This window comes from Dasypus novemcinctus, chromosome 15 (genome assembly GCF_030445035.2).
Source record: "Dasypus novemcinctus isolate mDasNov1 chromosome 15, mDasNov1.1.hap2, whole genome shotgun sequence".
NCBI classification, from domain to species: domain Eukaryota; kingdom Metazoa; phylum Chordata; class Mammalia; order Cingulata; family Dasypodidae; genus Dasypus; species Dasypus novemcinctus.
Genome location: NC_080687.1, coordinates 17,532,356 through 17,550,556, shown reverse-complemented (window position 1 = coordinate 17,550,556; position 18,201 = coordinate 17,532,356). Strand labels below are relative to the sequence as shown.

At 37.6% G+C, this 18,201-nt stretch overlaps 1 protein-coding gene across 4 annotated transcripts in view; it reads left to right on the top strand.

The window, feature by feature from the left end:
- The window catches only part of IFT88 (intraflagellar transport 88), a 150,690-nt gene that overhangs the window by 29,320 nt on the left and 103,169 nt on the right, over nucleotides 1-18,201 (top strand). For all 4 annotated transcript variants that reach the window (XM_058276342.2, XM_058276343.1, XM_058276341.1 and 1 more), the window contains 3 exons: nucleotides 2,611-2,713; nucleotides 3,402-3,516; nucleotides 17,297-17,528. In XM_058276342.2, coding sequence (XP_058132325.1) covers nucleotides 2,611-2,713; nucleotides 3,402-3,516; nucleotides 17,297-17,528 — 450 coding nt within the window. The remainder of the gene's footprint in view (nucleotides 1-2,610; nucleotides 2,714-3,401; nucleotides 3,517-17,296; nucleotides 17,529-18,201) is intronic.

Sequence of the window (18,201 nt, the reverse complement as noted above, 5' to 3'; positions counted from 1 at the left end):
TTTTTACTTTATTATTTTTTTTAAATCTTATTGGACCTCAGGTATCTAGAATTACAATAATCCTTGGTTCATTAGACACTTTCACCTTTTATCTATGCAAGGATCTTTTTTATTTAGCTAGTTATTTAATTAGACATTAATAATGTCATGATTACATGCAAACCCATCATCCAAAATAAAGCTAGGATGTTACAATAACCTTCATCTAATCATATAGTACCTCTTACCAACCCATTCCCCCCACTTGAGATAGCCATCATTTTAAATCATGTTTGTCATTATCTTGTTTTCCTTTTTTAGTTTTTTTTTTTTGCATCTATTAAATCCCTAAAACATAGGTTGTTTTATTATGGTAGTTTTTATCTCTTAATTTCTTTTCTTTTTTTTTTTTTTAATTTATTTTTTTCTCTCCCCTTCTCCCCCACCCCGGTTGTCTGTTCCCTGTGTCTATTTGCTGTGTCTTCTTTGTCTGCTTCTGTTGTTGTCAGTGGCACAGGAATCTGTGGTTCTTTTTGTTGCATCATCTTGTTGTGTCAGCTCTCCGTGTGTGCAGCGCCATTCCTGGGCAGGCTGCACTTTCTTTTGCACTGGGCGGCTCTCCTTATGGGGCGCACTCCTTGTGCGTGGGGCTCCCCTACATGGGGGACACCCCTGCGTGGCAGGGCACTCCTTGAGCGCATCAGCACTGTGCATGGGCCAGCTCCGCACGGGTCAAGGAGGCCCGGGGTTTGAACCACGGACCTCCCATGTGGCAGATGGACGCCGTAACCACTGGGCCAAGTCTGCCACCATCTTAATTTCTTAAACGTCAAAGTATATATCAGAGCAACATTTAGTATATTATTTCTCCATATACAAAATGACAGTTTAGGTCATTATGTTATAGAAAACTGTATTTCCAGAAGTAAAAAATGATTATCATAAATTACTCCCTAATCTATTAATAAAGATTTCATGGCATTTTAAAATATTAGCTATAAACAATAAACATTGAGTTTTTCATATCCAGTTTCAGATGTCCTTTTTCTCAATTTATTTAACAACAAAGACTTTTTCCACTAGAACTGTAACCTTTTAAAAAGCAGTATAAGAAGGCAGATGTGGCTCAGCAATTGAGCTCCCCCCTACTATTTGGGAGGTCCCTGGTTCTGTTCCCAGTGCCTCCTAAAGAGGACAGTGAGCTGTTGCAATGGCAGGTATGGCAAGCTGATGCAACAAGAGACGTAAGAAGAAAAACATAATGAGAGACGTAACAAAGCAGGGAGCAGAGGTTCCCAGTTCCTCCTAAAGAAGACAAGGAAGACAGTAAACTGACACAATGGACAGGTGCAGCAAGCTGATGCAATAAGATGACACAACATGAGATACAAGAAGAAAAACACAATGAGAGATACAACAAAGCAGGGAACAGAGGAGGCCTAAGTGATTAGGTGCCTCTCTCCCATATCAGAGGTCCCGGGTTCAGTTCCTGGTACTCTTAAAGAAACAAGGAAGATGAACAGACACAGCAAGTGCAAACAAGGAGGGGGTAGCAAGAAAGAAAATAAATCTAAAAAAAAAAACCAGTATAAAGCAAGGATTTTGGAAGTGTTTTTTTAGGATTAAAGAAATTTAGCTAGAAATTGAAAGTTTGCTTATTTTTTTTTAACTACTGTCATAGAACTTTATCTCATTTGCCTAATTTGAAGTCTTTGAAAATCACAAACCAAAATAACTATATTAGAATCTCATTAAAAATAACCACACTGTATAGTTCAGAATACTAGCAATCTTCAAGAAAACTCAATTTGAAAAAAAATTGTTAAAATGCTAAGCCAAAAGATATTACGTAATAGTCCAAATGTATGAAATGTGGAAACATTACTCCTAAAAAGTTCTTTTTTAGGCATTTTTATCTCATCTAATTCCAACTGCTAACTCAGTTGTTCCTCTAGTGTTCAGAAAGATACACAGATAAACTCAGTTTAGTTAAATGACATAGTCAAGGTCTCCTTATTAATTAAAAAAAAAATGTTTAATCGTATTCATATCTCACAACCAAACCCCATATTCTTTTTATTAACCTGTAGAATGAACATACTACGAACTTTGCTTTTGCTACAAAAAAATTACTATGCTTTTGTTAATTATAGTCCATAAATTACATTAGTTATATTTTCCCATGTATCACTACATTCTTAACACCCTATAGGAAAACATTCCTGTATTGTTTTATTATAATAATAATACACAGATGCTTCTCTGTTATGTACTTTGAGGTTTAAGATATTTCCAAATGTTTAATTTATATTTATGTTCTGTAATATTTGTGAATTTTTTCACTGTCTTGTTTATTCTTTTTATCGCTAGCTGCATTAATACTATACATTCATTCTCTGTAGATATTCTTGAGATTAATGGATGGCAAATACTACCTAAGTAGAAGACACAGAAAATGAAGGTGGAATTTAAAGGACAGCTCTACCTATCTTAATGTTCTGGTTCATTTGGAATGCAAATGTCCTGTATAAGCAGCTAACTTTGTTGTTGTTTTAATCTCTAGAAAGATTGGAGGCAGAAGTGGTCTAAAATGTTCATTATCCATCTTTTTGGCTATCTTTTCTTCCTTAGGTCCTTTTCAACTTGGCCAGTCAATACTCAGCTAATGAAATGTATGCTGAAGCACTAAACACATATCAAGTTATAGTGAAAAATAAAATGTTTAGCAATGCAGGTATGTTACATAATCAAAGTATAGTTCTTTTGTACTGTTAACCAACCTGTCCTCATTTTATACTTCTTCGTAATGAAATGATCTATGCTTTGAGCAAATTTGTTTTTATGATACAGGTGTCCTGCTTAAAGATATTATTTATGTGAAAATGCAAAAAAATGTAAGTGAAATAAAATTAGTTGGTATAAGGTATACTGCCTATTAGTAAACAAAATGTTTTGTCACCAGAAGTTCTATGGCAACCCCATAGAACGTGCTTTCCCTTATATAAATTTTTTCCTAAGGGACTATTGCTTTAAATTTAGCTTTTATATTGTATAGTTTTTTTGGTGGCAATATTAAAGTTTACCAGAATGTCATTTCCTTTAACATATTAAAATGTGTATAACATTAAGTGTAATTTAAATATATCTTATATTTTTAAATCCTTTGTTTTACTTAGAAGAATGTGCTTTCAGTTTTATAATAGGCATCAGTTGTTTTGCAGTCATATTTTCATTTCCTCAGAGAAGATTAGTGTGGGTATATATGTGAAATAGTATAACTGCCTTAAATTTGAATTTTAGGTGGTATCTGAAGCTTCGTAAGTTGAGTAAAGCTAACAGAATAGGATTTAAGTTCATCTGAAATATCATAGAAAAAGTAGAAAAACTAGAATATTATACTTATTAAACTTTTTTTTAATTAGGAAGATTAAAAGTGAATATGGGAAATATTTATTTAAAGCAAAGAAATTATTCCAAAGCCATAAAATTCTACCGAATGGCATTAGATCAAATTCCAAGTGTCCATAAAGAAATGAGGTAAGTTTATACCATGATAATTTTGTTAAAATTTATTGTGTTAGTTTTTCAAAAACAAGCTAATAACTCTTCTGACCTAATCTCAGTGGAGTGAATATCTTGAGGTATTTCTACATGACAGCTATTAGATTTGTATTATATCTGTGATATTTTGGTCTGTTTCCTCTGACTGCTTGTACACATGTGTATAATGAGAAGTTAAAAGTTAAATGTAGATTGTGGGAAGATGGTGTTGGATTAGGCAGGCAAGGCTCAGTTCTCTCATAAAAACAATGGAGAAAAAGCGAACAGCTGCCCAAGGGACCTGTTCTTAGGGTCAGCAAACCAAGAACAGTGTTTTACAATTCCCATGGGGGTGAGGAACAGAGAGAGGAAGAAACCGAAACAACAAACTGAGTTACAACCCTGTTTGTCGAGAAGGGGTCCCCTCCCCCACCCCCAAGATATTAAGCAGGGGTAAAATCCCTGACTCGTTGTAGCTGACTGAGAGGGGAACAGACATCTTCCTCCCAGTCAGCTGTTACCAGAGAAAAGGGAGGGAGAGTCAGGGGGATTTTCTTCAGTGAATTCAGCCAGTGAAGCCTACTTTGAATCTTGGCTCTGGCCAGACCAAAACAAAGGTAAATGAAGAGATCTATACCTCCATGGAAAGGTGTGCCAACAAGCACTACCTGCTAGCCAGTCTGGAAATTGCCTGGACAAAAACTGCACTTGAGACTCTCTGTTCTCTAACTTCTGGGAGAAAATTTCCACCCCATTAGTGAGTCCCTGGCACAATTTTGATAATTTAAGCTGGGCAATTTTAAAGACTTAGGATAAGTTGAACCAAATATCAAAGAAGAGCTGTGAAAAAATAACAACAATAGGCAAGAGAAAGAAATTGGCCATCAGCATAAATTCACCAACATATTCAGATGCCTAGACATCAGCAAAAAATTGCAGCCCATACTAGAGGTGGCCCAATCAAAGGAACAAACCAAATATCCTGAAAAGATATAGGATTTAAGACAAATAATGATAAGCACACAACTCTCCTAAATAATTTTTAAAAATTGAAAGAAAATATGACTAAAGAGATAAAGGATATTAAGAAGATAATGGGTGAGCATAAAGAACAATTTGAAAGTCTGCAAAGAAGAGCAGCAGGGAAGCGAATTTGACTCAACTGACAGAGCATCACCTACCACATGGGAAGTCCAGGGATCGATCTCCTGACCTGTGTGGTGAGCTGGCCCGCAGGCAGTGCTGATGTGTGCAAGTGGTGCTGTGCCACGCAGGGGTGTCCCCCATGTAGGGGAGCCCCACGCGCAAGGAGTGCATCCTGCAAGGAGAGCCGCCCTATGTGAAAATAGTGCAGCCTGCCCAGGAGTGGCACCATACACACGGAGAGCTGATGCAGCAAGATGACCTAACAAAAAGAGACACAGATTCCTGGTGCTGCTGACAAGAATGTGGACAAAGAAGAACACGCAGTGAATGGACACAGAGAGCAGACAACTGGGGATGGGGAAAGGGGAAGGAAAGAAATAAAAAAATAAACCTTTAAAAAAAGAAGAGTAACAGATTTTATGGGAATGATGGACATGATGGATGAAATTAAAAATACATTAGAGGCACATAAAAGCGAATCTGAATTGCTCAAAGACAGAATTAGTGATTTCAAAGACTGAACTGAACTGGAAAAGACAGTAGAAGAGAATGGAAAAAATGGAACAGAGTCTCAGGGAATTGAATGACAATGTGAAATGTAAAAAGATATGCATTGTTGGTGTCCCAGAAAGAGAAGAAAATGAAAAAGGGGCAGAAAGAATATTCGAGTAAATAATAACTGAAAACTTTCCAACCCTTATGAAAGATATAAATATCAATATCCAAGGACAGTGTACCCCACAGAATAAATATGAATAGACCTACCCTGAGACACCTACTATTCAAAATCACAAATATCAGAGATAGAAGATTCTGAAAGTAGCAAGAGAAAAGCAAAGCATCACATAAAAGGGAGGTGAGATTATGTGTTGGTCTCTCATCAGAAACCATGGAGGAGAGAAAAAAAATGGTATGATGTATTTAAGGTACCGAAAGAGAAAAACTGCCATCCAAGAATTTTGTATCCAGCACAGCTGTCCTTCAGAAATGAAGGGAAGTTCAAAGTCTTCACAGAAAAACAAAAACTGATAGAATATGTTACCAAAAGACCAGAATTACAATAGATACTAAAGGGAGCGCTGCAGCCTGAAAGGAAAAAATGAGGGCGAGAGACTTGGAGAAGAATGTAGAAATAAAGAATCTTAGAAAGGTAAATTAAAGGGTAAAAAGGTAGACAATAGCACAATATGAAAACAGAAAGCCAAAGGTGAAAATGGATGAAGTAAGTAATACCTTTATAGGAATAACATTGAATGTTAATGACTTGAACTATCCAATCAAAAGGCATAGATTGATAGAATGGATTAAAAAAATAAGATCCATCAATATTGTTAAGAGCCATCTATATCTGAGACTCACCTCAGATATAAGGACATAATCTGGTTAAAAGTGAAAGGTTGGAAAAAGATACTCCATGCAAATAGTAACCAAAAAAGAGCTGGAGTAGAGATAATAATATTGGGCAAAATAGATATTGAATGCAAAACTGTTATAAGGGATGTATTAGTCAGCCAAGGGGGTGCTGATGCAAAATAACAGAAATTGGTTGGTTTTTATAAAGGGTATGTATTTGCGGTAGGAGTTTACAGATACCAGATTATAAAGCATAAGATACTTCCCTCACCAAAGTATTATTTTCACGTGTTGAAGCAAAATGGCTGCCGATGGCTGCGAGAGTTCAGGCTTCCTGGGTCCCTCCCTTCCAGGGTCTTGCTTCTCTCTGGGTTCAGGGTTCCTTTCTTCCTGGGGCTGGCTTCTCTTTCCTCTGTGTGCTTACTTCCTCGGGCTCCAGCTTAAGACTTCAGCATCAAACTCCAACATCAAAACTCCAACATTAAGAGCCCCCAACTCTGTCTTTGCCATGCCTTTTATCTGTGTGTCCCCACCCACCAAGGGGTAGGGCCTCAATCCCTAATGACATGGCCCAATTAAAGCTCTAATCATAACTCAATCAGGCCAAGGTACAGATCAGATTACGAACATAATCCAGTACCTATTTTTGAATTCATAACCATATCAAACTGCTACACTCCATCCTCTGAATCCCAAAAAGACATTATAATATTAAAAAAAAAAACCTTAAATCAGTAACAATGCAAGTACTAAATCATATCACAATCATTTTAAATAAATACAGTTTTTCTTGGGGCAAGGTCCTGTCTGCTGTAGACATCTGAAACTTACAAAATGATTTATCTGTTTCCAATACACAAATGCATAGAAAGAGGATAAACAATTTCATTACAATAAGAAGAAATTGGGAGGGAAACATGAGTCACAGTTTCTCTGCGTTTCAATAGACCTGCAGTGCATCATCTATTGGATTTCAAAGTCTAAGAGTCATTTTTTTTTTCCTCTCCCCTCCCCCCCCCAGTTGTCTGTTCTCTGTGTCTATTTGCTGAGTGTTCTTTGTCCGCTTCTGTTGTTGTCAGTGGCACAGGAATCTGTGTTTCTTTTTTTTATTGTTGTTGCGTCATCTTCTTGTGTCAACTCTCTGTGTGTGCGGCGCAATTCCTGGGCAGGCTGAACTTTCTTTCACACTGGGCAGCTCTCCTTATGGGGCGCACTTCTTGCTCGTGGGGCTCCCCTGCGTGGGGACACGCCTGTGTGGCACGGCACTCCTTGCGCTCATCAGCACTGCACGTGGGCCAGCTCCACACGGGTCAAGAAGGCCGAGGGTTTGAACTGCAGACCTCCCATGTGATAGATGGATGCCCTAACCACTGGGCCAAGTCCGCTTCCCGAGAGTCATTCTTAAGATGATGGTTTCTTCTCCTTGGTGCCTTATGGGAACCACCCTTTCTACAGGTTGCCCAACAGCCGTATTCTTGTTTCCACCTTCATCAAGCATCTGGGTGTTGACCAAGCTCCAGAACTTTCCCTCCAAGAGTGGTTGGGTGATTGCCACACCTTACCCAATCTTTGGATTAGAGTCTTAACCCACCCAGCACAGTGATATGAAGATAACATTCCCCCTAACCTTTGGCATATAGGCCCAACCCTTTCAGAGCAATGAGTTGACCACCTGGTCTTCCCTAACCTTTTGGGGACAGGTCCACCCTCTCAGACCTGTAGGGTGCCGACCTTAACTGCCCTAATCCTTGGGGAATGTACTCCACCCTTTCTGTACTCTGGGCCAGCAAAACTCTCCCAGAACATCGAGTGGGAACATCCACCCTCTTCAACTGCTGCTCACCCTTTCTGTACACATGGATGGGGTTCCTCTCTTGGCCCAAGGTGATGTCTTAATTCCAGATCTCAGCTTCCATGGTTTTCCTCTTAAAGCTGTTTCTCCTTCAGTCTCTCCTTTCCATGTCCCTTTTAGTTCAAGATGGCAGCAGTTTTGTTCATACAGCTCTCTCAAAAAGCTTATTGGTTTAGTATGCAAGAAGCAGGGGTCCAAGCCATCAGACAGTAACACTTTCCACAAATCTTTCCAAGATAACTGCATCTTCCATCCTGATTTACAAGTGCCCAGTTTGGTTAAGTCCTCCAATGGGGCACTTTTTCTGGGAGCTTGATTTCCAAAGGCTTGGACTTTCCAGAATTAGTTTCTGTTTTCTTTGAGCCCAACAATTCAGTCCTCAGTATATCTTTATCGTTCTAGTCTTTTGCTATAAGCTACAAGCAGAAGCCAAGCCACATTCTCTGGGTTTACTTTGGAAATTTCTTCAGCTAAATGCTCAGGCTCGCCATTTTCAAATCTGCCCTTCATGAAACACGAGGAGTTAATCTTGCTAAGTTCTCTGCAACTTTAAAACACGGATCGCCTTTCCTCTAGTTTCCAATAATAGTTTCATAATTAACTTCTAAGGCATCATAAAAAGTCTCTTTAGTATCCATCTCACAATTATTTCCTTCTAAGGTCTTATCAAAAATAACTTTAGGTTCCATAATTCTACCAACAGTCTCTGCCAAGCAATTTAGGCCTTTTCCATCAAGCATCCCACAATTTCTCCAAAAAATACCCCTTACTCATTTCTAAAACTGTTCCAGCATTTTGTTAATTGCAAAAGAACTTCCCCACTTCTCGGTACCAAATTCCGTATTAGTCAGCCAAAGAGTGCTGATGCAAAATACCAAAAATTGGTTGGTTTTTATAAAGGTTATTTATTTGGGGTAGGAGCTTACAGATACCAGGCCGTAAAGCATAAGTTTCTTCCTTCACCAAAGTTTATTTTCACATGTTGGATCAAGATGGCTGCTAATATCTGTGAGGGTTCAGGCTTCCTGGGTTCCTCTGGGCTCAACGCTTGTTTTCTCCACAAGGTCAGCTGTAGACTATGAGGCTCTCTAAACTTTGCCTCTCTCCACAAGGTCAGCTGTAGACTATCAGGCAAATGGCTCTGTGTCTTTCCCCGGGGCTCCAGCTTAAGACTTCAGCATCAAACTCCAACATAAAACTCCAACATTAAGAATGCTTGCATCAAAAGCTCCAACCCTGTCCTTTGCCATGCCTTTTATCTGTGAGTCCCCACCCCTTACCCTAATGATGTGGCCCAGTCAAAGCCCTAATTGTAACTCAATCATGCCCAGTAATAGACCAGATTTGACAAACATAATCCAATTTCTTTTTTTGGAATTCATAACTATATCAAACTGCTACAAGGGATGAAGATCATTACATATTATTAAAGGGGGCAATTCAACAAGAAAAAATAACTTTACTAAATATTTGTGCACGGAACATCAGTGCCTGGTACATGAGGCACATGCCGGCAAAGCTGAAGGAAGAAATAGATGTCTCTACAATAATAGTTGGAGACTTCCATACACCACTCTCAGTATTAGATAGAACAACTGTATAAAGGATGGAAAAACAAAGAGATTGAACAAAATGATAAATGATCTTCACATAACAGACATCTGTAGAATATTTTACCCTAGAACAGCAGGATATACATTCTTTTCAAATGCTCGTGGATCCTTCTCCAAGATAGACCATATGGTTTAAAAGATTGAAATTATACAAAACACTTCTCTCATCATGATGGAATGAAGCTGGAAATCAGTAATGGATGGAAAAGGGAAATTCATAAATAAATGGAGATTAAACAACATACTCTTAAATAATCAGTGGAACAAAGAAGAAATTGTGAGAGAATTCAGCAAATGCCTTGAGGTGAATGAAAATGAGAACACAACATACCAAAACCTATGGAACACTGCAAAGGTAGTGCTGAGAGGGAAATTTATAGCTCTCAGTGATTACATTAAAAAAGAAGAAAAAGCTAACATTGAAGACCTAACTGCACAGACCTGGAGGAACTAGGAAAAGAGCAGCAAACTAATTCCAGACCAAGCCGAAGGAAAGAAAGAATAAAGCTCAGAGCAGAAATAAAAGAAATTGGGAACAAAAAACAATAGACAATCAACAAAACCAAAAGTTGGTTCCTTAAGAAGAGCAACAAAATTGACAAACCCTTAGTTAGACCGACAAAGAAAAAAAGAGAGAAGATGCAAATAAATCAGAAATGAGAGGGGGGCCATTACCACTAACACTACAGAAATAAGAGTGATCATAAGAACATAGTATGAACAACTGTATGCAAAAAAAAACTAGGAAATGTAGACAACATGGACAAATTCCTAGAAACACACTAACCACCTACATTGACCCTAGAAGAAATAGACCTCAACAAACCAATCACAAGTAAGAGATTGAAACAGTCATCAAAAACCCCCCAAAGATGAAAAGCTCAGGACAAGATGGTTTCACAGATGAATTCTACCAATTGTTCAAAGGTGACCTAATACCAATCTTGCTCAAGCTCTTCCAAAAACTTGAACAGGAGAGAATGCTACCAAACTCATTCTGTGACGCCAACATCACCCTAATACCAAAGCCAGATAAAGGCACTACAAAAATAGAAAATTACAGACTGATATCTCTAATGAATATAGATGTAAAAATCCTCAACAAAATACTTGCAAACTGAATCCAAAAACACATTAAAGGAATTATACACCACCATCAAGTGGGTTTCATGTCAGGTGTACAAAGGTAGTTCAACACAAGAAAATCAATTAGTGTAATAAACCACATTGTTAAATTGAAGAAGAAAAGTTACATAATCCTATCAACTGATACAGAAAAGGCATTTGACAAAATACTGCCCCTTGATAAAAACACTCCAAAAGATAGAAATAGAAGGAAGCTTTCTCAGTATAAAAAAGTGTATTTATGAGAAACCTACAGGTGGCATTGTACTCAACAGTGAAACACTGAAAGCTTTCCTACTAAGATTAGGAACAAAACAAAGATGCCTACTGTCACCATTATTATTCAATATTGTGCTAGAAGTTCTAGCTTGAGCAATTAGGCCAGACAAAGAAATAAAAGGCACCCAAATAAGAAAGGAAGAAGTAAAATTTTCACTTCGCTGGTGACATGATCCTATATCTAGAAGGTCCTGAAAAATCCACAGCAAAGCTACTAGAATTAATAGATGAGTTCAGCAAAGTGGTGGATACAAGATTAATATGCAAAAATCAATAGCATTTCTATACATTACTGATGTCCAATATGAGGGAAAAATCAGAAAAAAATTCCATTTATGATAGAATCAATAAAATATTTAGGAATAAACTTAACCAAGGACATACAGGACCTCTATTCAGAAAACTACAGAACATTGCTAAAAGAAACTGAAGAAGACTTAAATAAGTGGAAGGACATTCCATGTTCATGGATTGGAAGACTATAACTAAGATGTCAATTCTACTCAAACTGATTTACAGATTCAATGCAATCCCAATAAAAATCCCAACATCCTTTTTTGTAGAAATAAAAAAGCCAATAATCAAATTTATTTGAAAGGGTAAGGTGCCCCAGATGGCCAAAAATGTCTTAAAAAGTTGGAGGACTCTCACTTCTTGGCTTTAAAGCTTATTACTTAGCTACAGTGGCAAAAACAGCATGGTACTGGCATAAGGACAGACAGATTGACCAATGGAACCAAATCAAGAACTGAGAAATAGACCCTCACATCTACAATCAAGTGATTTTTAACAAGGCTGTTAGGCCCACCCAGCTGGACCAGAACAGACTATTCAACAAACGGTCTGGGAGAGCTGGATATCTATATCCACACTTTATACAAAAATTAACTCTAAATGAATCAAGGACCTAAATATAAAAACAACCACCATAAAACTCCTAGTAAAAATGTAGGAAAACATCTTCAAGATCTTGTGGTAGGCAGTAGTTTCTTAAACCTTACACCCAAAACTTGAGCAACAAAAGAAAAAATAGATAAATGGTACCTCCTCAAAATTCAACACTTTTGCACCTCAAAAGAGTTTGCCAAAAGGTGAAAAGGGGGAAGTGGATGTGCCTCAAGCAGTCTACCATATTGGAGGTCCTGGGTTCAATGCCCAGGGCCTCCTGGTGAAGGCAAGCTGGCCCCCATGGCGAGCTGGCCCACATGGAGTACCAGCCCACACGGGAGTGCTGCCCCACGTGTGAGTGCCACCCCGTGCAGGATTGCCAGCTGATGCAGAAAGCTGGCGCAGCAAGATGATGCAATAAAAAGAGACAGAGGAGAGACAATTAGAGATGTAGTAGAACAGGGAGCTGAGGTGATGCAAGACAATGATCACCCCTCTCGCACTCCAGAAAGTTCCAGGATCAGTTCCTGGAGTCTCCTAGTGAGAATACAAGCAGACACAGAAGAACACATAGTGAATGACACAGATAGCAGATAATGGTGAGGGTGGGAAGAAAAAAATAAATATTGTTTTAAGAAAAAAAAGGCAGCTGACTCAATGGGAAAAAACACTTGGCAATCACATATCTGATAAGGGTTTAATATCCATGCTATATAAGGAGATCATACAACCAACAATAAGACAAACTGCCTAATTAAAAAATGTGCAGAAGATTTGAGAAGACAACTGTCCAAAGAAGAAAAAGTGTTCAACATCACTAGCCATTAGGGAAAAGCAAATCAAAACTGCAATGAGAGAAGTGAATGTGGCTCAAACGATTGGTCTCCCATCTACCATATGGTAGGTCCAGGGTTCGATTTCTGGGGCCTGCTGGTGAAGGCGAGCTGGCCCATGCGGAGATCTGGTACAGCGAGATGATGCAATAAAAAGAGACACAGATGAGAGACAATGAGACATGCAGCAGATCAGGGAGCTGAGGTGGTGCAAGAGATTGAGCACCTCTCTCCTACCCTGGAAGGTCCCAGGATTGGTTCCCAGTGCCACCTATAGAGAAGACAGACAAACACAGAAGAATGCACAGTGAATGGACACAGAGAGCTGACAATGGTGGGGCGAGGGGACATAAATAAATAATTCTTTAAAAAAAATCTTTAGAAAACAAAAAAAACTGCAATGAGATATCACACTTACTAGACTGGCCGTTATTTAAAAGTCAGAAAACCCTAAATCTTGGAGAGGATATGGAGAGATAGGAACACTTATTTACTGCTAGTGGGAATGTAGAACAGTATAGCCACTGTGGAGGACTGTTTAGCAGTTCCTACGGAAGTTAAATATAGACTTGTGATGTGACCCAGCTATACCATTGCTAGGTAAATACCCAGAAGAACTGAGAGCAATGACACAAATAGACATCTGTACACTAATGTTTATAGCAGTGTTATTCATGATAGCCAAAAGTTGGAAACAACCCAGGTGTCTATCAATGGATGAATGGATAAACAAATTGTGGACTATACACATGATTGAATATTATGCAGTGGTAGGAAGAAATGAAGTCATGAAATATATGGCAACATGGATGAACCTAGAGGACATTATATTGAGTGAAGCAAGCCAGAAACAAAAGGACAAATACTGTATGATTCTATTATAAACTAAATATATTATGTGTAATATAAATATATTGTGTGAAATATGAATATTGGTAAAATTATATATATGACAAATTTTCTTTGAAGCTGAACAAATATAGGTTAATAATGCAAAATGTTAATATCAGACACATCATACTAAGTGAAGGAGACCAGACCGAGTACTACATATTGTATGATTCCATATATATAAAATGTAAATATAAATCAATTTATTTTTTTTTTTAAAGATTTATTTATTTATTTATTTAATTCCTCCCCCCCCCCCCCCCCGCCCCCCACCGGTTGTCTGTTCTTGGTGTCTGTTTGCTGCGTCTTGTTTCTTTGTCCGCTTTTGTTGTCGTCAGCGGCACGGGAAGTGTGGGCGGCGCCATTCCTGGGCAGGCTGCTCTCTCCCCTCGCGCTGGGCGGCTTTCCTCACGGGCGCACTCCTTGCGCGTGGGGCTCCCCCACGCGGGGGACACCCCTGCGTGGCACGGCACTCCTTGCGCGCATCAGCGCTGCACATGGCCAGCTCCACACGGGTCAGGGAGGCCCAGGGTTTGAACCGCAGACCTCCCATATGGTAGACGGACGCCCTAACCACTGGGCCAAAGTCCGTTTCCCAATAAATCAATTTATAAAGATGAAATTAGATTAGTGGTTTTGTAGGGCTGAGGAACAATGCTAAAGGGCGTGGAGTCTATTTTTGGAGTAATGAAATTGTTCTAAATTTTTTGCGATGATGAATGTGCAACATTGTGATTATACTAAAAGCTGTTGATTATTCACTTTGGATAGGTCATACGGTATGTGAATATATCTCAGTAATACTGCTTAATAAACAAATTGTGCAAGAATAACCGGAACTAGCAGCTACTTATAGCAGGGGAAACATAGATTGAGAGGTGTGGAATTTTTTTGTTTGTCTGTTTTTTTGGCTCATTATTATTATTATTGAAATAATGAAAATGCTCTAATAATTGAAGTGATGAATGCACAACTATGTGTTTATACCAAATACATTGATTATATGCTTTGGATGAATTGTATTCTTTATTAACATGTATCAATAAAATTTATTTTTTTATAGAAATGTATATAAGATTAAGTGTAAAAGAACTAAGCTAATTGGCCTATATATAGGAGTTAATCCTGCAGGCCATTAGCACCATAATGCAATCTACTGCTCACACAAAATCACAATAGCATATCAGACTCTAGAATGCAAGTCTGGAAAGTAAGATTCCCTTATGGTCTTGCCATAACTTGAGAGTGAAATAGTGAAAGGAAGGGATTACTTTTGAATCTCAGAAGAGTCGGGAAAATATTTCAAAAGGAGAAACAGTAAAATATTTTATGGTCTAGTGAAAATTATGGGAACATAGGAAGTTTCCAGGATATTCATCAGTCATGCTTTCCCCTAGGCAGAGTACATTTCCTAAAATAAATAAATAAAAATATATATATATATAGAGAGAGAAGCCAAATTTCATGGTCATGTTTTGAAATATTCATGATATCTTGTTATTAACAAGTATTATTTAAGTGTGGAATACAGTGTTTTTGAAATTCTTTTGTTCCAAGTGAGGCCAAGGATTTGAGCATTTTAGAAAAATATAAATTAAGTAGCATATATTAAGTCCTTCATAATTGATGTAATGAGTGCTAGAGTAATTCAGTTGAGAAAATAATTACTGAGAACCAGAATGGTCAAGGAAGGATTTATGAAGGAACTATTCTAAGCAGGTTACTTAATTGGAGAGGAGAAAAGGAATAACAGTCCTAACCAATAAAACAGCACAGAAGAGTCAGGGAAATAATAACATTCGTGATCTCATCCGAGAATAATGAATAAACTTAATTTAGTTAAGGAATAGTTAGAAATAAGGTGGGATCACATTTACTTGAATAGCCAAAATTAAAAAGACAGACAAGAATGGAATAGATGGAACATAGGTCATTTTTGGAGCATTGGAATTATTCTCCATGACCTTGCAATGATGGATGAACGCCATTTTCAATTTCATCAAAGCCTATAAAAGTGTATGGTCTAAAATGCAAAACATAATGTAAACTATCAACCATGGTTTGTTAACAGTGCTTCATTGTTTGTACATCAGTTGTAACAAATGTACCATCCACATGTAAAATGTTATTAATAGCAGAGAGGTGGAAAGGGGGAGGGCATTGGGTATATGGGAATCTCTATGTTCTTTATGTGACTTTTCTGTAACCTAAAGATTCTTCGAAGATAAAATTAAAAAAATAAGACACTGGGAATATATGGAAGGAAATATAATCTTTCACATTGTGAAGGACACAATGTCTATAAATATTTTATTTTTTCAAATTAAAAATGTTTTTGTATTTTATTTGTTATTTTAAAAACTGTTATTTCATTTTATTATTAATTTTATTTGGTTATTTTGTTGGCTTCATTTTTGGAGAGGTTTTGAATCGCAGCTGTGGCAGGGGAGGACGAAGGGTGTCAGTGATGGGGGGATACATGGGGAAGGGTCCCCCTGGGGCATGGAATAAAAAAAGACAATAACAAATGTTGACAAGGACATGGAGAAATTCGAAGCCTCATACAGTGGGTATGTAAAATGATGGCAGCCACTTTGGAAAATAGTTTGGCAGCTTCTGAAGAACTAAACATACAGTTACCTTTTAACCCAGCTACTGCACTCCTAAGTATATACCCAGTTTGTACAAAAACTGGTACAGTATGTTTATAGCAACATTATTCATTAAAATCAAAAGCAACATACAACCCAAACATCCATCAACTAGGCAATGGATAAACAAAGTGTGTTATATCTGTTCTATGGTATACTATTCAACAATAAAAAAGAAACAGAGTGCTGACACATGCTACAATATGGAGGAATCTCAAAAGGATTATACTAAGTAAAAGAATAAAAGAAGCCAGCCACAAAGATTTCATATTGTATGATTGTTTTTTTTTTAATATTACATTCAAAAAATATGAGGTCCCCATATACCCCCCACATCCTCACCACACTCCTCCCCCCTTAACAACAATCTCCTCCATCATCATGAGACATTCATTGCATTTGGTGAATACATCTCTGAGCACCGCTGCACCTCATGGTCAGTGGTCCACATCATAGCCCACACTTTCCCACAGTCCACCCAGTGGGCCATGAGAGGACATACAATGTCCGGTAACTGTCCCTGCAACACCACCTAGGACAACTCCAAGTCCTGAAAATGCCCCCACATCTCATCTCTTCCTCCCATTCCCTACCCCCAGCAGCCATGGCCACTTTCTCCACACCAATGCCATATTTTCTTCTATTACTAATCACAATAATTCATGAATAGAATATCAGTAAGTCCACTCTAATCCATACTCTATTCCTCCATCCTGTGGACCTTGGAGTAGTTGTGTCCACTCCACATCTATATCAAGAGGGGGCTTAGATTCCACATGGAGAGTTTCTTTTATTTGTATGAAGTGTCTAGATAATGCAAATCCACAGAGACAGAAACAGATGAGTGGTTTCTCAGGGCCAGAGGTGAGAATGAGAAATGACTGCTAATGGGTGTTGGGTTTCTGTTAAAGGTGATGGAAATGATTTAAAATAAAGTTGTGGTTTTGGTTGCATAAGTGTGTAAATATAGCAGTACTCATTGAATCATACACTTTTAAAAAGTCAATTTTATGGAGGGTAAATTATACCTCTATAGATGTTTAACAAAATATAACAAAAGAAGTAAGATGTGAAAGAAAAGGAGGAATCTATTTGTGGGATAACCTTGAATGCCAGACTAAAGAGCTCATGTTTCTTTATTTTTAGGATTAAAATAATGCAGAACATTGGAGTTACATTTATTAAAACTGGCCAGTATTCAGATGCAATTAATTCATTTGAGCATATAATGAGTATGGCACCAAATCTAAAGGCAGGCTTCAACCTAATTCTTAGTTATTTTGCTGTTGGAGACCGAGAAAAAATGAAGAAGGCATTCCAAAAACTGATTGCTGTTCCATTAGAAATTGATGAAGATGATAAATATATTTCACCAAGTGTGAGTATGAAGAAGTCTGTTATGTAGCCAAGTATGTGCCTTTCTGTTTTCAGAAACAAGAGAGCTGGAGTGGATAATTTAGGTTTCTCCCAGCCCTATCTTAATGTGTTTTATCGTTGATATATTTCATTTCTTATTTAAACTTGGTTGAGATTGGTGCTCTTCATTGAAGTAGGCCCAAATATGGTTAAAACAGATCACTATTTCAGCCAATTAAAAAAACATCTTACTAAAAATAAGATTACATACCATTCATAAGAGTAATTTCTTGACCAAGGAAGCCCCAAACTTTTTTGTGGCCTTTTTTTAAATCATTATCTGAGCAGAGGGAACCTAAACCATGGATTAAACATATCAAGAATAAACGAAAGTAATTCCTTGTCAATTTTGAAGTGATTTTCTTCTTAATATTTAAAAATAGTTTCCATATTTTTATACATAAATTATTGGTATACTGCTATATTATTAAGTTAAACCATATGAAATTGCCTTTGGTTTTAGGTCAAAATAGTAGAATAACGTCAATTTAATATAGTTGAGCATTGTAGATTTTCTGCATTTATATTATGTAATAGTTTAATGGTTAAAGAGTGCAGGCTCTGAAACCAGACTTTGTGGCTCTACCACGCAGTACTTAATCTCCTTGTGCCTCAATTTCTTCATTTATAAAATG